Genomic DNA, 22,322 nt, shown 5'->3' on the forward strand with positions numbered 1-22,322 from the left:
TTTTAAACATTTTCTCCATAGAGTGTGTCATAAGCTTACTATCGATTAAGAACACTGAAAACATAGCTAACAGAGTATAACATCAATTGTTACTATTAACCACACGCCCAGAACAAAGAAATTATAAGGAAGCTGCTGTTTTGTATTTTTATGCATTTTTTTTACATGCATGAGCTCCGCATTTAAAAGGACTGTGTATATAAAATTAACTTTGTCTTATAGGTATCTTTATGTGAATGCGGTCTATGTATTTGATTTTATATTATGTATCAGTAATAGGTTGAAGGACCTTTCAGCATCTGTAGAGCGTAAAGTCAGCGGTAAACCTCTAAACCAAGTATACTGGATTAGGTGCAAGATAGACTGCAGCAACTAAGGGATAAATCTTCCGGCGTTGGAGTTTTCACTGTTGGAGTTGCCATTACAGCAGGGGTTTCACTGTATAAAACAGCCAGACCTATGTACTGATCGAGTGAGCACAGCTCCTGTGCCTGATCAATGCGCCGTACATGTATGGTAAAATGTGGGAACTCACTTCCCACTGCTCCATACATGAATGTTGTAGGTGCGTAAGCTAGTAACATAGTAACATAGTACATAAGGCCGAAAAAAGACATCTGTCCATCCAGTTCGGCCTGTCATCCTGCAAGTTGATCCAGAGGAAGGCAAAAAACCCCTGTGAGGTCGAAGCCAATTTTCCTCACTTTAGGGGAATAAAAATTCCTTCCTGACTCCAATCAGGCAATCAGAATAACTCCCTGGATCAACGACCCCTCTCTAGAAGCTATAGCCTGTAATATTATTACGCTCCAGAAATACATCCAGGCCCCTCTTGAATTCCTTTATTGTACTCACCATCACCACCTCCTCCGGCAGAGAATCCCTTAGTCTCACTGCTCTTACCGTAAAGAATCCTCTGCTATGTTTGTGTACAGACCTTCTTTCCTCCAGACGCAGAGGATGTCCCCTTGTCACAGTCACAGTCCTGGGGATAAATAGATGATGGGATAGATCTCTGTACTGACCCCTGATATATTTATACATAGTTACTAGATCTCCCCTCAGTCGTCTTTTTTCTAAAGTGAATTACCCTAATTTTGATAATCTTTCAGGGTACTGTAGTTGCCCCATTCCAGTTATTACTTTAGTTGCCCTCCTCTGGACCTTCTCCAGCTCTGCTATGTCTGCCTTGTTTACAGGAGCAAAGCTGTTAATAATATTTCCTTCTCTTATCCAAAATGGTTTTATTAGATCTCTTTCCCACCATATATTGGTCTATCAGCCTATTACATCTCCAACACTGTGAAATTTCATCTGTGTAGAGAATTCAACAGAGAACTCCAAGGCCACAGGGACTCTGTTGACGGTTAAGGAGATCAAAAGCATATCGATTTTGGAGATAATTTGAAAGGAAACCTGTTACCATGAAAATGTAGTGCACTCTACCAGCTGCATATTAGAGCAGGAGAAGCTGAGCAGATTGTTATATATATCATTTCATGGACATTATTCAGTAAAAAAACTGCAGTTTATTCATTACAATCTCAGGTTTTCTGAGCTCTCTAGCTGTGTCTTATCAGTGACTTACAACGTTCCATGTATGTGTGTTTTCAGAAGTATTTGTCAATCCCTGATAGTACCACCCACTTGGCTCAGAAAGGCAGAGATTCAAATAGATAAATTACAAGTTTAGCTGAATCATTTTTTGCATAAAACTATATATCAATCTGCAATCAGCATCCCCTGTTCTATAACATGCTGCCTACAGAGTGCACTGCATTTCATAGTGACCGGTTCCCTTTGAAGAGAACCTGTTACCCAAAAAAGTGCAGTGCAATCTGCAGGCAACATGTTATAGAGCAGGGGTAGGCAACCTCCGGCACTTCAGCTGTTGTGAAACTACAACTCTCAGCATGCATACTTGCTCTGCTCTTCAAAGAACTCACATAGAAATGAATGGATCATGCTGGGAATTGTAGTTTCACAACAGCTGGAGTCCCGGAGGTTTCTGATCCTTGTTATAGAGCATGAGGAACTGAGCAGATTGATAGATAGTTCTGTAAGAAAATATTCAACAAAACATGTAATTTATACATTTAAATCTCTGCTTTTTCTGACTTCAGCTGTACACAGGGGCCGTCTTATTTGTGATTGATTGCATTGTGCATGTAAGTTTGTATACAAAGATAGCTGTCATCATCAGTATCAGGTCTGCAGGGGTGCGGGCTGCGCTCTCCTGCACTTTGCAGGCTCCATTCTAGGGATAGGTGCAGGTCCCAGAGGTGGGACCTGCACCTATCAGCCATTGGGGGCATATCCTAGAAGCTGCTATGTCCAAAATGGGCAAACCCCTTTAATTAAGAGGGTATAGGTAAGGAAAAATCCAAGCAATAATTCTTCAATATTTAGATACAATTACTGAGTAGCTTGTCTGAACCAGTCAACATTTCTAGCTCATTAAATGGCTTAATAGTAGTTTTCAATATCTGTGAGGCCTATGCCCCCTGGATTTTTAAGCCTGATTAATATAGAGTATGCAATTCTATAGCTAGTGTTGTTCCAAATATATTTTAGAGGTCTCCGTTGAAGATTAGATCCATAGGCATAGTTTGTAGCACATAAGTAATTTTGTGAATAGTCAGGATTTTAAGCAAGTTGGATCTTCCTATCCAAGATATAAAGGGAATTTTGTTTCAGATACCAATGTCAGAATAGTGTGAGTTTCTTCTCCTCTGGTGTATCTTCCTTCCTTCTTTGGAACATATACCTACCACTTGCATGATTGGCTTTAACAGCTTTCTCTGTATGTACTTCTGGACTGTGTTGTTGTTTCATAATCTTATCCCCGAATGGACTAGGGTGCCTAGGGCCGACCAGTAAAATTCATTCTGGGAGCCCGCTCTAAGGCTATATGCAAATATCTGCTCACACATGGTTAATTATGGGGGTCCCGACAAGTCATCACAGCCACTTGATACATTTATATTAATAAACTAGGTAGTTTGCTAAATAATTTACCCAGTTACAGAGGGACAGAAAATACCTGGGAAATGGTACAATACAGGGATCCAACCTTCAGTCAGCTGTGAGCACATCCCGACGCACGCTTCGCTCCGCTTCTTCAAGGGGCGTATCTGATTTGAACACTGGTACCTTGTGTGGATTTGGGATTATGAGATAGTTTCCAGGTGATTATTGGTATATAATTTGTTATTGCTCATTTGCCCTTGTGTTGAGCAAGTTTAGATATTGGGATCTTATACCTTGTCAGTCAGCAGGTGAGCTAGTTCTTGCAACACTACCTGTATTGCTGCTTTACTTGTTTTAGATATTTGTCTCGAATCATGTGTTGTTGTAATTATTTGTTATTAATTACCTAATAAAGTTTCATATTTTTTGTATGTGTGTCCCTACGTTTTTTTTTTGTGTTTTATGAGATGTCATGCATCTTACCAACATCTTGTTGGTTTAATAGGTTGTACCAGTTTCTTATATGCACGTAGGTTGGCTGAGATGCTATATGTTGCCCATCTCTATGTAGTGCAGTCAGTCTACTTTGCCATGTGCCACTAACTCCAATAGTATTTTTTGAAAAATAATAAAAAGACATTTGAATGAAAAATACTTAAGTGGCAAGATGAGGTTTAACACTGACAAATGTAAAGTTATGCACATGGGAAGGAATAATGCAAGTCAACCATACATACTAAATGGTAAAACACTCGGTAACGCTGACATGGGAAAGGATCTAAGAATTTTAATAAACAGCGAACTAAGCTGCAAAAACCAGTGTCAGGCAGCTGCTGCCAAGGCCAATAAGATAATGGGTTGCATCAGAAGGGGCATAGATGCCCGTGATAAGAACATAGTCCTACCACTTTACAAATCACTAGTCAGACCACACATGGAGTACTGTGTACAGTTCTGGGCTCCTGTAAACAAGGCAGACATAGCAGAGCTGGAGAGGGTCCAGAGGAGGGCAACTAAAGTAATAACTGGAATGGGGCAACTACAGTACCCTGAAAGATTATCAAAATTAGGGTTATTCACGTTAGAAAACAGACTACTGAGGGGAGATCTAATTACTATGTATAAATATATCAGGGGTCAGTACAAAGATCTATCCCATCATTTATTTATCCCCAGGACGGTGACTGTGACGAGGGGACATCCTCTGCGTCTGGAGGAAAGAAGGTTTGTACACAAACATAGAAGAGGATTCTTTACGGTAAGAGCAGTGTGACTATGGAACTCTCTGCCTGAGGAGGTGGTGATGGTGAGTACAATAAAGGAATTCAAGAGGGCCCTGGACGTATTTCTGGAGCGTAATAATATTACAGGCTATAGCTTCTAGAGAGGGGTCTTTGGTCCAGGGAGTTATCTGATTGCCTGATTGGAGTCGGGAAGGAATTTTTATTCCCCTAAAGTGGGGACAATTGGCTTCTACCTCACAGTTTTTTTTTGCCTTCCTCTGGATCAACTTGCAGGATAACAGGCCGAACTGGATGGACAAATGTCTTTTTTTGGCCTTATGTTACTTTATTGCAGGATGGAATTTGAGTTGGTTTCCTTGCATGATAACGGGTTGAACTGGATTTGGTTGTCAAATTTGTTAACCTTACTATACAGTACTTCTGTCTTACATTGTGCAAGACCTTAAAAACCTTTATTAAATAATGATGGTCCACAGGGAAACAAAGTTTTTTTCTTGATATTGATGTACAGTTTTCAAAGTATGTTACACTATGATGTGGGTAATTTACAGTGCTAGAAGTCAAGTTTAGACACACCTTTTCTTTCCAGGTGTTTTATTTTTATTTTCTACATTATAGATTCATATTGAAGACATAAATATTATGTGGGAACACACATGGAATTAAGCAGTAAACAAAAAAGTGTAAAATATACCAGAATATGTTTTATATTTAAAGTTCTTAAAAAAAAAAAAGGGGGCTACTTTGAAGAATCTATTAACATATGTTCCTTCATTGTTTATATCTGTACTGTGAATCTCCAATGTACAACATAAAAAACAAGAAAAAATATGGCTTGAGAAGGTGTGTCCAAGCTTTTGACTAGCGTTGAGTAAATTGAAGTTCAAGAAGTGGACTTCGACACGAATTTCAGGGAAAATGCAATTTGCCGCAAAGCCAAATTTTCTTGGGTTTCGTGGTAATGAATAAATGTACCCTAAAATGGTGGTAATGAGAAAAATTCATACTCCCCTCATTCAATTGCTCGTGAAGAGTCTGCCGTGGACATCTTGATTGAAGATTCCACACGAAAATCTCGTCAGCGGTGACATGATGTCACTACAACGGCCAGCAATCAAGATGGCCGCGACATACTCTTTGTAATCTAATGGATAAGGTGGGTATTTCTATATTTATTTTTTAACAGATTAACGCCTCACAGCGCTCAATGGTCACCTCAGATGCTGTGATCAGCGATGAACGTGGCATCTGAAGGGTTAAATGACTGGGGTGGCACAGTCACCGTTTCCCATCATTGCCCCGCTACTCACAAAGAAAAGTACTTTGTGACAAAGTAATTGGTCACAAAGCGAATTTCTTTATGAAATTCGACAAAGTAACCAAATTGAATTTTTGAGAACTTTGCTCATCTCTACTTTTGACTATTACAGTGTATTGTATGTTCATTATATGACAGTATTATGCAAGAATGTCAGGAAGTGTACTGGGTAGGCTATGGTAATACTGATGCTTGAAGGTGTATTACTGTTTCAGAAATATTATGCAGTATTGTGTAATGAAAAGACGTCTGCAGACATTCAACGGAAATTTTCACTGTATAGTCCAATGGCATATAAAAAAAATAATCTGTCCTATTCATGTGATGGACACATAGGTGCATGGCTTTAAGATACTGCTCGGATGCACATACTGTAATAGTCCATCTGCTTGTATGTCCATCATGCCTATCATACATTTTTATCCCCTGGAAGTACACAATGAGGGTTCTTATGAAATGACAACCAAATTACAGAAAGAAGACTTGAAGAATTGTAGAACAGTTCATTATACAGTAGATAAGATTTATTCTTACTTCTTTAGACATAAAAACAAAGTCGACATACTGGTGATATTTTATAAAATGTTCAAAAACTCATTATGGTTTAGATTAGAGATGAGCGAAACTCATTCCCGCTTAGTTTGGTGGTAAAAGCAGAATTGCGTTATGGATTTTGTTACCACGGACCATAACGCAATTCTATGACGGAATGCATAACGGATTGCCTTTAGAGGCATTATTACATTAAATATGAAATTTGCTCATCTCCAGTTTAGATATAAACTTGTGGCTAACGTACACAATATACGACTCTGTAACTTTTAGTGTTAACTTTACCAAGCCTCAAGGACCTGTTGTAATAACGTCTTCAAATTTTATGTACATATTTTTCAACCTCACTACAAATTGATTTTTCACATATTTCCCAGATGAGCTTCGGATTCCTTTTACAGGCACCATAATTTGGTGACCTGTTTCTGTACAAAGTTGTAGAGATGACAAGGTGCATAAATGAATGAATTTGTTCTCCTAGGCAGTGAATCATTAGCGTAAAAGTCCAGCTCTTCACTCAATGAGGTCACTGTAATCACAACTGTTCTTCAGCTGGCCACAAGGGTACAGTAGAAGCTCCTTTCCCAGTGATGTTATAGGTTCTGTCTGTAGAAAAAGTAAGTGAAGATAAAGATGTTGGTCATCTTTAAAGTGACACTGTACTTTCAGTTAACTTATGTCACATGTTATATTAAAAGTTTCAACCATTGGGGTCTGGGGTGCTGATACCATCAGCGATCTCTAGAATGAGGGGAGAGAAACACTCGCTTAGAGTTTTCTCTCTCCTCGCTGCAGGACAGGAAACCATACAGACTCAATAGAAAATCTATGGGCCTGTCTCGTTCCTGTTTCATGCAATGAGGAGAGAGTAAGTGCTAAGTGAGCGCTTCTCTCCCCTCGTTCTATAGATCAGTAGGGGCCTCAGCGCACAGACTCCACCCGAACTAAGCTTTTGATATGTCCTTATGGCATATCAAAAGTTTACTAAAGGTGTAATTACTGATATAATGGACCAAGAGTATTAATGCTCTTTTAACATCTCACATCATACATATTATATTGCGAGCATTGGAAAAGATGTGACAATGCTTTAAAAATGTAAAACCTACATACTGTCAGTATATTATTATACAACAAGGTCTACGGCTAGTATGATCTAACGTGACCGGAATACTCAATTATTCAGTATAACAACAACCGAGAGAGTATATATAATTCCTTAAATATGAAATATATGTTTATTGTTTTTTTTTTTTTAAGTGTACAAAACACTATTATGAACAAAATATAATAAGAGTTTCCAAAGTTATAATGCCACATCTATAACGCCCAATTACTTGTGCAATAAAACCACATGTATCATGGATCAGTATGGAAAGGACACACAATATGCGTGACTGGACAAACTGCAGGATATAATGATCCTTGCTGAATTAGACCGCGCCTGTGTCCATATATCTATCTGATTGAAAGTAAAGTGACTAATGCATATAAATAGACAACATGTGAAGTTTGTCTATACCTGTGTGGTGACAATATAGATGAGGGTGCCGCTCCTCAGGAGGAAATCACAGACGACGAAATGCGCGTCGAGGAGCGGCACCCTCATCTATATTGTCACCACACAGGTATAGACAAACTTCACATGTTGTCTATTTATATGCATTAGTCACTTTACTTTCAATCAGATAGATATATGGACACAGGCGCGGTCTAATTCAGCAAGGATCATTATATCCTGCAGTTTGTCCAGTCACGCATATTGTTGTGTCCTTTCCATACTGATCCATGATACATGTGGTTTTATTGCACAAGTAATTGGGCGTTATAGATGTGTCATTATAACTTTAGAAACTCTTATTATATGTTGTCGATGATAGTGTTTTGTACACTTAAAAAATAAAATAAAAATACCAATAAACATATATTTTATATTTAAGGAATCATATATACTCTCTCGGTTGTTGTTATACTGTCAGTATAGCAGATGTGTGTATGGGCACAGTAAATGCACTGTATGTTTAGGCTCCTTCCCTCCTGCATATTTTAAGCATTTATTTATTTTAATGTATATGATTATGGCTTACAGCTAATAAAACCCCAAAAGTTAGTACCTCAAAAAATTTGAGTATTCTAAACAGTTCAATGTTGTACACTTATGGCGTCACACTCTAATCAGCTGATCAACACAAAACACCTACGCATGTTTCCTAAGCCTTTAAATGGTCCCTTAGTCTAGGTTATTAGGCCACACAATCATGGGGAAGACTGCTGACTTGACAGTTGTCCAGAAGAAGTCATTGACACCATTCACAAGAAGCTGGTCTAAACATATTAATGGAAAGTTGAGTGGAACGAAAAAAGTGTGGTAGAAAAAGGTGCACAAGCAACATGGATAACCGCAGCCTTGAAAGGATTGTCAAGAAAAGGTCACTCAAGAATTTGGGGGAAAGTCACAAGAAGTGGACTGTGGCTGGTGCTTCAAGAGCCACCACACACAGACGTATTCAGAACATGGGCTACAACTGTTGCTTTCCTTGTGTCAACCCACTTATAACCCAGAGGCAACGTCAGAAGCATTTTACCTGGGCTATGGAGAAAAAGAACTGTACTGTTGCTCAGTGGTCCAAAGTCCTGTTTTCAGTTGAAAGTAAATTTTGTTTTTCATTTGAAAATCAAGGTCCCAGAGTCTGGTGGAAGAGTGGAGAGGCACACAGTCCAAGTTTCTTGAGGTCCAGTGTGAAGATTCAACAGTAAGTGATGGTATGGAAAGCCATGTCATCTGCTGGTGTTGGTCCACTGTCTTATATCAAGTCCAAAGTCAGCAAATGGTATCACTGTGCTTTATTGGCCAGCAAACTCTCTTGACCTAAACCCCATAAAGAATCTATGGGATATTGTCAAGAAGATAAGAGACACTAGAACCAGCAATGTAGATGAGTTGAAGGCTGCTATCAAAGCAACCCGGGCTTCCATAACACCTCAGCAGTGCCACAGGCTGATCGCCTCCACGCCACGCTGCACTGATGAAGTAATTAATGCAAAAGGAGCCCCAGCCAAGTATTGAGTGCATATACGGCACATACTTTCAGTAGGACAGCATTTCTGACTTAAAATTATTTTAATATAATATTCTAATTTTCTGATATATAGACTTAGGTTTTCATTAGCTGTAAACCATAATCATCAACAGTAAAATAAGTAAACTCTTGAAATAGATCACTCCATGTGTAATGTATCTATATAATATATGAGTTTCACTTTCTGAATTGAATGACTGAAATAAATGGACTTTTCGATGATATTCTAATTTATTGAGATGCACCTGTATTTTCATTTAAGAAAATATGATATTATAGCAGGAATTAAACTAGTTGCTATAGAAAGTACTTTGACTATGGGAAGGCAAAATTTATTTTCATAATTATGACCCAATTTTATTATTCTATGGCTTAAAAAATAAATAAAGTACCATAGTTGTTAACATCCATGGGCCTTTCCGGCACAACAAATTATAGATTTTTTTTCATTAAGATGAATATGTGTTTTTTCATTTGAAAAATATCATCCAATAAGTGTGCAATAAATAGTGTACATTTCCAGTGACAAGCTGAGAGGGCGCAGGGGTGCTGTGTATTAATAAAAAAGGAATTGTTCACCGCTGGGGCTCCTTCTGGTAGACCGCCTCAGCATGGCCAGACCAGCAGAGGGAATCATACTTAGCTGATCCCCATGGCTGGGTTTCAGTCTCTTTACTTCCCCACTGCATCTGCAGATTGCTGGTCTCCCCATGTCAGCATCCAGTTTGACGCAGGTCATGTGGAAGCTGCAGCTAATGACTGCCCAGCTAGTGACGTGTCCCCCATGCATCAGTGACATGATGCATGGGAGACACGTCAACACTGTGACCAGTCATTGGTGCAGCGACCATGTGACCCATGCAAACTGTGACTGAGACAAGGAGACATCATCTACGTCTAGAGGAAAGAAGATTTCTCCATTAACATAGATGGGGATTCTTTGCTGTAAGAACAATGAGACTATGGAACTCTCTGTCTGATGAGGTGGTGATGGTGAGTACAATAAAGGAATTCAAGAGGGGCCTGGATGTATTTCTGGAGTGTAATAATATTACAGGCTATAGTTATTAGATTTCTGGAGATGGGTCATTGATCCAGGGAGTTATTCTGATTGCACAACATCATGATATTTCATTAATAGGGTCATGATTAAGACTGCTTGTGGGTCAAACCACATCAGAGGACACTGAGGATGTGCGTTTTTTTTAATGCTGTTTATGCAAGAAAGGATTGAATTTAATTCTACATGCTGGATTCTTCCCCCTTTTTCAAGTTGTCCATTACTAAGGACATGAACAAGCTGTTAATCCATGCAGTGATCTCATTGATGATTTTTTTAAAATTTGGTGCTGGATTGCTTCTTCTGCATACTAAGTTATTCTGATTACCTGATTGGATTTGTGAAGGAATGTTTCTCCTAAAATGGGGAAAATTGGCTTCCAACTCATGGAGTTTTTTTTTTGCCTTCCTCTGAATAAAATTTGCATGATAACAGGTTGAACTGGATACACGTATGTATTTTTTCAGCCTCAAATTATGCTACTATGTAAACTGGATGTTGGTGTAGGGAGACCAGCAATCTGCAGAAGTAGTGGAGATGTGAAGGAGCCGAAACCCACCGGCGGGTATTAGGTAAGTATGATTCCCTCCACAGGTCTGGCCATGCTGAGGGTGGAGAAGGGTCTCCTAGAAAGGCCCCTAGAGGTGAACAACTTCTTTAAATCTCTCTGGTGAAATGCAAGTCTTTCATCATGACCCATCTGCACCCTTGTCACCGGAAACATACTCTATCTGTTGAACACTTATTGGATGATATTTTTTAAATGTGAAAAAACTGTTCATCTTAATGAAAAAAAAGAATAATTAATAGTCTGGAAACATTTTATATTAAAGCTAATTAACCTGATCTTCCCGCTTTTAAAAGGAAAATTTAAAAGATTGTGTCACAAAACAGGACTTTTGGGGGTTTCTTGACCAAAGATTTTGTGACATTTGCATTTTTACTTTGCTCACTCCATTTTTGCAAAGCGTGTGGGAAAGTAGACGTGGTTAGAAGATGTAAGATTCATCAACTGTGACTTTACATAGTTTATAAGGCTGAAAAAAAGACATCTACTTCAGACTTTAAAAAAATCTTTAGTCAACATAAAGAAGAAATTGGAGTAACATCTCCAATCATAAGTATTAGGGTACTTTTAACCTTGCGTTTTTCTTTTCCGGCATAGAGTTCCATCCTAGGTGCTCTATACCGGAGAAGAACTGATCGGGCATATCCCTATGCATTCTGAATGGAGAGTAATCCGTTCAGGATGCATCAGGATATCTTCAGTTCAGTCTTTTTGACTGATCAGGACATTCAACGGTTTATTGCCGGCAAAAAACTGAACACTTGCCTGAATACCATAGGAATGTATTCGTGCCAGATCCGGCATTCAAAATACCGGAATGCAGGATCCGTCCTTCCGGTTTGCGCATGCGCAGACCAAAAAAAATTTGGAAAATAAATAAATGCCGGATACGTTTTTTCCAGATGACACCGGAAAGACGGATCCTGCATTTCAATGCATTTGTAAGACGGATCAGTCTTACTAATGCCATCAGTTGGCATACGTTTTGACGGATCCGGCAGGCAGTTCCAGTGACGGAACTGCTTTCCGGATCACTCTGCCGCAAGTGTGAAAGTGCCATTAGGGGGTCATTTACTAAAAACTGGTGTTTTGCATGCAACCAGTTTATTAGGAAGCGCATGCCTCTAAATAAATTTGTCGTATCTGTGAGGTCTGTGTGCCAGAAACTGAAACCTACTCCAGCCAAGAGCTGGCATAGCTTTGAGTTGTAATTTACACTAGCTTCCTGGCAGAAATTATATAAAAGGGTTCTGCACTTTTTTTTCTGGATAGATCATCAGCATTTGATCGGTGGGGGTCCCGCCAATCAGCTGTTTGAGAAGGAAGCGGCGCTCAAGCAGCGCCGTGGCCTACTCACTGTTTACCGCAGGCCCAGTGACGTCACGACTAGTATCACTGGCCTGGGCACGGCTAAGCTCCGTTCCCTTGAATGGAGCTTAGCCCCGTCCAGGCCAGTTGATACAAGTCGTGACGTCACTCGGCCAGCGGTAAATGGTGAGAAGGCCGCGGCGCTGCTGGAGCGCCGCTGCCTTCTCAAACAGCTGATCGGCGGGGGTCCCGGGTGTCGGACCCCTGCCGATTAGAAGCTGATCTATCCAGAGGATAGATCATCAGTTTAAACAAAGTGCAGAACCCCTTTAAATGGGTCAGGATGAGGTGGCCCACATCTTTCCACTAAGCTCTTCCCACAAGAGCAGCGTAAAACATTAAAAGTTTCCAACATTTTTGTAGAAAATTCAATCTTTGCCAAATGTTGCCCATTTTTTATGCCAAAAACACCTTTGTATATAAACCTCAGACTTAAAAATGCTTAACATTTTTTCAAACATCCTGTGATATTTGATAAATTTGGTGCAAATGATTGTAACGCAGAGTCGCAAAAATGACTTTAGAAATTTCCCTCATAATAAATCTCTATCTATGTCTGTAATACAATTGTCTTACCTTGTGGTACTCAACAAGGTCAGCCAGAGTGCCATACTGAATCTGATCGACTCCCAATAAAAAATATGATGTGCCAGAAGCATCTATGAGAAAGTGCATGTATCCGTCTTTAGAGCGGTAGGAGAGAACGTAGCCATGGATCTTTTCACTTACGCGGAGCAGAAAGCTTCCTGGTACTTGGTTCTTTAATAAGTCCTCTGACTCAGCTCTAGATATAATACCTGTTATCAGTAAAGAAGAGCATTTTTGATTTTACAATGAAAAATAGATATATACATAGATAGATTCAGATATAATATACAGGGTGGGCCATTTATATGGATACACCTTAATACAATGGGAATGGTTGGTGATATTAGCTTCCTGTTTGTGGCACATTAGTATATGTGAGGGGGGAAACTTTTCAAGATGGGTGGTGACCATGGCGGCCATTTTGAAGTCGGCCATTTTGAATCAAACGTTTGTTTTTTCAATAGGAAAAGGGGTCATGTGACACATCAAACTTATTGGGAATTTCACAAGAAAAACAATGGTGTGCTTGGTTTTATGTAACTTTATTCTTTCGTGAGTTATTTACAAGTTTCTGACCACTTATAGAATGTGTTCAATGTGCTGCCCATTGTGTTGGATTGTCAATGCAACCCTCTTCTCCCACTCTTCAAACACTGATAGCAACACCGCAGGAGAAATGCTAGCACAGGCTTCCAGTATCCGTAGTTTCAGGTGCTGCACAGCATATGCTGTGAAGATACGAGATGTGCAGCACCTGAAACTACAGATACTGGAAGCCTGTGCTAGCATTTTTAGAGGGTTGCATTGACAATCCAACACAATGGGCAGCACAACCATTCCCATTTTATTAAGGTGTATCCATATAAATGGCCCACCCTGTAGATTCCAGCATCTGTTTACATTTGATAGAAATCCACTAGGTGTCACCATATTGTAACTGTATTGTGTGCCTACCGCTAAGACTACAACTCATCCCGCAAAAATCACAATCTTCATTGATGGAAAAATTCAAATTGGTCTTTCTTTGCCCCTTGCCTAATTTCTTCTATTTTTGCTAATTTACCACATTTAAAAATGTTTCAGATCACCCAACTAATTTTATTATAAGACAACACAAGAACAATAAGATTTCAGGTTTTAAATGATCATTCCATTTATTAAAGATAAAGTTAAAAACCTAAAGTAACCGCCCATTTAAAACTTATAACTTGTTGCCCCAGCCTTGACAGTAACAATTGCAATTAAACATTTGCGATAACATGTAAAGTCTTTTACGTTGCTGTGGGGGGATTGTGGCCCACTCTTTGCAGAATTGTTTTAACTTGGCGATATTGCAGAGTTTTTGATCATGAACTGCCTGTTTAAGGTCTTACCACAGCATCTCAATGGGATTCACTTCAGGACTTTGACTTAGCCACAGCTGTGGTTTCTGACAGATTTGTATTGCAGTTTTTTAATCAATGGCTTTTTACTTCAATACAAAACTGCATTCTCAGCTCCTGGTTTTTGGTGTGGATGCACGCCAAAAAGCATGCAAACAATGCATGAACACGTACAGAGTTGTTTTTTTTAAATGCTTTCCATTAATTTCATTGGGAGATTCAGCGTGGATTCCATCCAAAGATAGGGCATGTTGGTTCTTTTTTTCACACAAGTGCGTTTTTCCTTTTGAAATGAACGGGAAGCTGTTTTGAGGTGTTTTTTGGAGTTACTTTTGAGGCAAAAGCACCCCAAAACCAGCACCAAAACCTCAATGTGAACTGGCCTTTAAAGGGAGTCTCACCTAATCTGAGCGTTTTAGACAGCTCAGATCAGGTTATAGACTCTTTGACCCTCATTACAATCGTACCTTTCTCTTCTGTGTCCCTCGTCCACATAATGAAAATAACACTTTTTAAACTTATTTATGCAAATGATCTTCTGAAGGTGCCCAGGGGCGGCGTTACTGGGCGATGTGCCCAGAAAAACACACCTCCAGCCGGCAGACGTCACGAGCGGCACCAGAGGACAGCGGTCTGGGAACTGGCCCGCATCTGCGCAGTGCTCTGCCCATTATAAGCAGAGGAACATCCTTTCATATTGCGCATGCGCCGGCCAACTAAAGACAGCCGGCCGGCGCATGCGCAATATGAAAGGATGTTCCTCTGTCCATAACTATGCTTCAGCTTTAGGTAATGGACAGCCTCCCTAGGGATTTTCTGATAGAGAGCAGAATTCACAGTTCCATCAATTAGGACAAGACGTCCAGGTCCTGCAGAAGCAAAGCAGACCCAGACTATCACACAGCCACCGTCATGTTTGATGGTATGATATTCCTACAATACAGAGAGATTAAAGTAGTCCAACTAAACAAAGAAAACTGAAGAAAAGTCTTTTCAAGATCTTCTGTAAATGTCATTCTACAAAAATGCCTATTCTAACTGAGGAAAAAGATAGGACACCCTCACATGTATTCCCTCTTAAATTGGCTCAGATCTCACACAGGTATATCACACCAGGTGCACATAATTAGTAGATCGTTACTCTGCATGTTGAATGAGGCTTGCCCTATTTAAACCTCAGACATTTAGTTTGGTGTGCTCCTGACTGTTGAAGTGAGAGTGAGCACCATGGTGAGAGCAAAAGAGCTGTCAGAGGACTTCAGAAAAAAGATTGTAGCAGCCTATGAGTCTGGGAAGGGATTTAAAAAGATCTCAAAAGATTTTGAAATCGGCCATTCCACTGTCCGGAAGATAGTCTACAAGTGGAGGGCTTTCAAAACAACTGCCAACATGCCCAGGACTGGTCGCCCCAGCAAGTTCACCCCAAGAGCAGACCGCAAGATGCTAAAAGCGGTCTCCAAAAACCCTAAAGTGTCATCTCGAGAACTACAGCAGGCTCTGGCTACTGTTGATGTAGAAGTACATGCCTCTACAATCAGAAAGAGACTGTACAAGTTTAACTTGCATGGGAGGTGTGCAAGGAGGAAACCTTTGCTTTCCAAGAGAAACATCGAGGCCAGACTGACATTTGCCAGAGATAAAGTTGACAAAGACCAGGACTTCTGGAATAATGTTCTTTGGACAGATGAGTCCAAAATTGAATTATTTGGACACAACAGCAGAGGACATGTTTGGCGTAAACCAAACACAGCATTCCAAGAAAAGAACCTCATACCAACTGTGAAGCATGGAGGTGGAAGTGTCATGGTTTGGGGCTGCTTTGCTGCAGCAGGACCTGGTCAGCTCACCATCATAGAATCCACGATGAATTCTACTGTGTATCAGAAGGTGCTTGAAGAACATGTGAGACCATCAGTTAGAAAATTAAAGCTGAAGCGGAACTGGACCATGCAACATGACAATGACCCAAAACATACTAGTAAATCAACCAAAGATTGGCTGAAAAAGAAGAAATGGAGAGTCCTGGAATGGCCAAGTCAAAGTCCAGATTTGAATCCCATTGAGATGCTGTGGGGTGACTTGAAAAGGGCTGTACGTGCAAGAAACCCCTCAAACATCTCACAGCTGAAAAAGTTCTGCATTGAGGAGTGGGGTAAAATTTCCTCAGACCGATGTCGAAGACTGGTAGATGGCTACAAGAACCGTCTCACTGCAGTTATTTCAGCCAAAGGAGGTAACACTCGCTATTAGGGGCAAGGGTGTCCTATCTTTTTCCTCAGTTAGAATAGGCATTTTTGTAGAATGACATTTACAGAAGATCTTGAAAAGACTTTTCTTCAGTTTTCTTTGTTTAGTTGGATTACTTTAATCTCTCTGTATTGTTGAAACGGAGATGAAATAACCTTTTATTAAAAATGTTACAAAAAACCACATGCTTTCAAAGGGTGTCCTAATTTTTTCACATGACTGTAGATGATTCTTGGCAAATGTGAAGCAAGCCTTTGGGTTCTTTTTGGTTAGCAGTAGTTCCTTGCAACTGTCCTATGCGTGTCATTTTTGCTGAGTGTCTTTCTTAGGCCTCTTTCACATGACCATTTTTTTTTCTGTTTACAGCAGTTTTTTGCGTTCCGTATACGGAACAATTCATTTCAATGGTTCTGCAAAAAAAAAAAAAATGGAATGTACTCCGTATTTACGTTTTTCCGTTCTGTTGAAATGATAACACAACGGAAACAAAAAATGGAACAGCGGATCCGTGAAAAAATTACCGCAAAACACTGAAAAAGCCAAACGGTCGTGTGAAAGAGGCCTCATTGTGAAGTCATGCACATTGTCCTTAACTGAGGCATTTGAGGACTTTAGATGTTCGTTTGGGTTCTTTGTGATGTCCTGGATGAATCATTCATGTGCTCTTGGATAAATCTTGGTAGGCCAGCCTCTCTTGGGAAGGTTCACCACTGTTTTAAGTTTTGTACTTTTCTGGATAATGGCTCTCACTGTGGTTCAATGTAGTCTGAGAGCCTTAGGAATAACTAACCGCTTTCAGACTGGTAAATTCCAATTACTTTGTTTTGCTTTTGTGTTTGAATCTCTTTAGATTATGGAATTATGTGCTGCTTTTTTAGACCTTTTAGGGCCGCTTCACACGAGCGGATGCCGTGCGTGGCATCCGCTCCGTGAAAGAGTGCCAAGACCCGCTGCAGACTGCAGAGGCACGGAGCGGTAACATGACTGTTAATGCTCCGTGCCTCTCTGTGATCTCTTTACTACGAAATCACAGTTGTCACTGTGATTTCGTAGTAAAGAGATCACAGAGAGGCACGGAGCATTAACAGTCATGTTACCGCTCCGTGCCTCTGCAGTCTGCAGCGGGTCTTGGCACTCTTTCACGGAGCGGATGCCACGCACGGCATCCGCTCGTGTGAAGCGGCCCTTAGCCTGCTTCACGTTGCCAGACAAGTTCTATTTAAATGTCTTTTAGCAAGCCTGGAGGTAATTATGCCTGGGTGTGGCTAGTGAAACTGGTTCATTTAGCAGCTGAAGGACAAGTTTTTGTTCACATAGGGCCAGGTAAGTCCAAACATCATTTTTCCTTCAGCAAATTAAGTCATTATTTAGAAACAAATGTGGGGGGTTCAGCCCGCACAACCCTGTATGCAGGTGCACATTGCTATGGCGAAATACAGATACAAACGCAAAAACTCAAATGCAATCGCACTATGCAACCAGCACTCTGCCCTGCCTTTATGCTGGATGTTGAATAAAGCATTGGTGTACATTTTGGCCAAAGCGTAATAAGCCACTCACCACGTCAAGGTCGCCTCCATGAGTGGTCCCTAACACTAGTTTCTACCTGTTATGGGCCATGACAGCCACACAAAGTCCAGGGAGCACAGGTACAGCATGCACGCCAAGCACACTCTGCTTTTAACCCCGTCCGGTGCCATTACAGCTTTCATCGGATCCAGGGATGCAAGTACCAACATGCATGCTGAGCCCACTATATACTTCTCCTGGAGACAAATGTCTACTGGTAGGTGCTATATAAGCAGACTCAGTTTTATACTGACTTTAAAACCAGCCTCCAGGGCAGACTAACTGGTTAGGTGTGCATGACTGCTTGGAGATCGCCACGCCTCCAATATATACTACAAAGAGAAAAAGGTGGGGGTTCAGCCCGCACAACCCTGTATGCAGGTGCACATTGCTATGGCGAAATACAGATACAAATGCAAAAACACAAATGCAATCGCACTCTGCAACCAGCACTCTGCCCTGCCTCTATGCTGGATGTTGAATGAGGCATTGGTGTACATTTTGGCCAAAGCGTAATAAGCCACTCACCACGTCAAGGTCGCCTCCAGGAGTGGTCCCTAACACTAGTTCCTACCTGTTATGGGCCATGACAGCCACACAAAGTCCAGGGAGCGCAGGCTCAGCATGCATGTTGGTACTTGCATCCCTGGATCCGATGAAAGCTGTAATGGCACCGGACGGGGTTAAAAGCAGAGTGTGCTTGGCGTGCATGCTGTACCTGCGCTCCCTGGACTTTGTGTGGCTGTCATGGCCCTTAACAGGTATGAACTAGTCTAGGGTAGGATAAGTAGGGTAACATGATTACTAGAATTATTGATTAGAATGTAAATGAACCTAAATGTTCTTAAAGGAAAATGGAAATTGTTATAAAACTATAAAAAAGAAACCTGCAGTGACCACAAAAAAAGATCACACAAAAAGTACATTGATAGCCCAATAACTATAAAAGTTATATCCATTAAGCTAATGTGTATTATAGATGGCTGCAGCAGACAAGTGGCTTTAAAGGGGTTGTCCAAGTTTGTACAAGTGATGGCCTATAGGAGGCTGACACCTGCAGTAGCTCCAGTGCAGGAACTTGATGCTGGAACTACACAGCTTCGTCAATTGTGTGGTGGACAGAGCTGTTCACTGCAGAACTACTTCCATTCACAAAGGACATAGCTGGTTAGTCCTGTGACTGAGTTCCACCACTGGAGCTACTGCAGAACCGCTGATCGGCAGGGTGCAAGGTGCCCGCTGATCAGACAGTCACGGTGTCATGGCCTATCCTGAGGATAAGCCATCAGTTGTAAAGGGTTAGACAACCCTTCAAAGACAGTATCTGTAACCACTGCTTACCATGAAACCAAGGTGCCATGCAGGTTCCACTTCTGTCCCATCCTGCCTGCAGAGGAAGCTGCTCTTCTTTAAACCATTTGATTATATTCTCACGAGTACTGCTGGAGTTTACTCTTCTTATGCCCAGCCTCCTCTCTGATCTAAATGATATAAAAGTAGACATTATTAATATTTTACTGGATGACAGTCTACCCAAAGAGTTATTGTTTAATTGACAAAGTGGCCCATAGAATTACTATTGTCATTTCACCACTACTGTATTTTTTTGTCATACAGTCCAATGACTACAAATAACACAATACTAGTAATGTTCTTTTGTAATGACCCAGAGTAGGCATTACTACCTCCTTTGTACCCCCACTATCTTGGTTTGTGCATCCTGGGTCATTTCTGATATTTAACCCCTTAAGGACACGGCCCTTTCACCTTAAGGACCAGGCTATTTTTTGCAAATCTGACCAGTGTCACTTTAAGTTCTGATAACTTTAAAACACTTTGACTTATCCAGGCCATTCTGAGATTGTTTTTTCGTCACAAATTGTACTTCATGACACTGGTAAAATAAAGTCAAAAAAATTAATTTTTTTGCATAATAAAATACCTAATTTACCCAAAATTTGGAAAAATTTTCACATTTCAAAGTTTCAGTTTCTCTACTTCTGTAATACATAGTAATACCCCCAAAAATTTTGATGACTTAACATTCCCCATATGTCTACTTCATGTTTGAATTATTTTGGGAATGATATTTTATTTTTTGGGGATGTTACAAGGCTTAGAAGTTTAGAAGCAAATCTTGAAATTTTTCAGAAATTTACAAAAACCCACTTTTTAGGGACCACTACAGCTCTGAAGTCACTTTGCGAGGCTTACATAATAGAAACCGCCCAAAAATGACCCCATTCTATAAACTACACCCCTCGAGGTATTCAAAACTGATTTTACAAACTTCGTTAACCCTTTAGGTGTTGCACAAGAGTTATTGGCAAATGGGGATGAAATTTGAGAATTTCATTTTTTTGCCTAATTTTCCATTTTAACCAATTTTTTCCACTAACAAAGCAAGGGTTAACAGCCAAACAAGACTGTATCTTTATTGCCCTGACTCTGCTGTTTACAGAAACAATCCATATGTGGCCGTAAACTACTGTACGGCCACACAGCGGGGCGTAGAGTGAAAGGTGCGCCGTATGGTTTTTGGAAGGCAGATTTTGCTGGACAGTTTTTTTGACACCATGTCCCATTTGAAGCCCCCCTGATGCACCCCTAGAGTAGAAACTCCATAAAAGTGACCCCATCTAAGAAACTACACCCCTCAAGGTATTCAAAACTCATTTTACAATCTTTGTTAACCCTTTAGGTGTTGCACAAGATTTAATGGAAAATAGAGATACAATTTCACAATTTCACTTTTTTGGCAGATTTTCCATTTTAATATTTTTTTGCCAGTTACAAAGCAAGGGTTAACAGCCAAACAAAACTCATTATTTATGGCCCTGATTCTGTAGTTTACATAAACAACCCATATGTGGTCGTAAACTGCTGTACGGGCACACGGCAAGGTACAGAAGGAAAGGAATGCCATACGGTTTTTGGAAGGCAGATTTTGCTGGACTGTTTTTTTGACACCATGTCCCATTTGAAGCCCCCCTGATGCACCCCTAGAGTAGAAACTCCAAAAAAGTGACCCCATTTTATAAAGTACGGAATAGGGTGGCAGTATTGTTGGTACTAGTTTAGGGTACATATGATTTTTGGTTGCTCTATATTACACTTTTTGTGCGGCAAGGTAACAAGAAATAGCTTTTTTGGCACGTTTTTTTGTTATTAACAACATTCATCTGACAGGTTAGATCATGTGGTAATTTTATAGAGCAGGTTGTCACGGACGCAGCGATACCTAATATGTATAATTTTTTTTTTATTTATGTAAGTTTTATACAATAAAATTGTTTAGTGTCTCCATAGTCTAAGAGCCATAGTTTTTTCAGTTTTTGGGCGATTATCTTGAGTAGGGTCTAATTTTTTGCGGGATGAGATGACGGTTTGATTGGCACTATTTTGGGGTGCATATGACTTTTTGATCGCTTGCTATTACACTTTTTGTGACGTAAGATGGCAAAAAATTGCTTTTTTTACACCATTTTTTTTTTTTTTTCACGGTGGTCACCTGAGGGGTTAAGTCATGTGATATTTTTATAGAGCCGGTCGATACGGACGCGGCGATACCTAATATGTATACTTTATTTTTATTTATGTAAGTTTTACACAATGATTTTATTTTTGAAATAAAAAAAAATCATGTTTTAGTGTTTTCATAGTCTAAGAGCCATAGTTTTTTCAGTTTTTGTGCGATTATCTTGAGTAGGGTCTCATTTTTTGCGGGATGAGATGACGGTTTGATTGGTACAATCTTGGCGTACATGCGACTTTTTTTATCACTTTTATTACCTTTTTTGAGAAGTATGGTGGGCAAAATTTAAATTTTCTCATACTTTTTATTTTTTTTATTTTTATGGCGTTCACCGTGTGGGGAAAGTAACATGACCGTTTTATAGATCAGATCGTTACGGACGCGGCGATACCTAATATGTGTAGTGTATTTTATTTTTAAATTTTTATTCAGTGATAAATGTTTGGTTTTTTTTATCTTAACTTTTTTCACTTTTTTTTGACCCAGACCCACTTGGTTCTTGAAGATCCAGTGGGTCTGATGTCTGTAAAATACAGTCCATGTACTATATTTTACATTTACTGTATTTTACTTACACTGAACAGATCTATGCTTTTAGATCCCCCTGGCGTTGTGACAGGATGCCGGCTGAATGATTTCAGCTGGCATCTTGTTCAGATTAACCCCTGGGGCGCCGGAATCCCGATTTAAAGTTAGGACGTACCGGTACGTCCTGTGTCCTTAAGGACTCGGGAAACAGGGTATACCGGTACGTCCTATGTCCTTAAGGGGTTAATGTAATTTCCTGCAATGTTTGTATATGAATTTCCTTGCCAATGTAATGTTAATATGTAATGTGCCT

The 22,322-nt window shown here is 40.1% G+C and overlaps 1 protein-coding gene across 4 annotated transcripts in view; it reads right to left on the minus strand.

Annotated features, from left to right (window-relative positions):
• Window positions 1-6,029: 6,029 nt before the first annotated feature.
• Window positions 6,030-22,322, minus strand: part of SH2D4A (SH2 domain containing 4A) — a 106,820-nt gene continuing 90,527 nt past the window's right edge. For all 4 annotated transcript variants that reach the window (XM_044305091.1, XM_044305085.1, XM_044305108.1 and 1 more), the window contains 3 exons: window positions 19,288-19,427; window positions 12,737-12,957; window positions 6,030-6,690 (listed from right to left, as the gene is read on the minus strand). In XM_044305091.1, the coding sequence (XP_044161026.1) occupies window positions 6,598-6,690; window positions 12,737-12,957; window positions 19,288-19,427 (454 nt within the window). In that variant the 3' untranslated portion in view covers window positions 6,030-6,597. The remainder of the gene's footprint in view (window positions 6,691-12,736; window positions 12,958-19,287; window positions 19,428-22,322) is intronic.

This window comes from Bufo gargarizans, chromosome 1 (genome assembly GCF_014858855.1).
Source record: "Bufo gargarizans isolate SCDJY-AF-19 chromosome 1, ASM1485885v1, whole genome shotgun sequence".
Taxonomy (NCBI): Eukaryota; Metazoa; Chordata; class Amphibia; order Anura; family Bufonidae; genus Bufo; species Bufo gargarizans.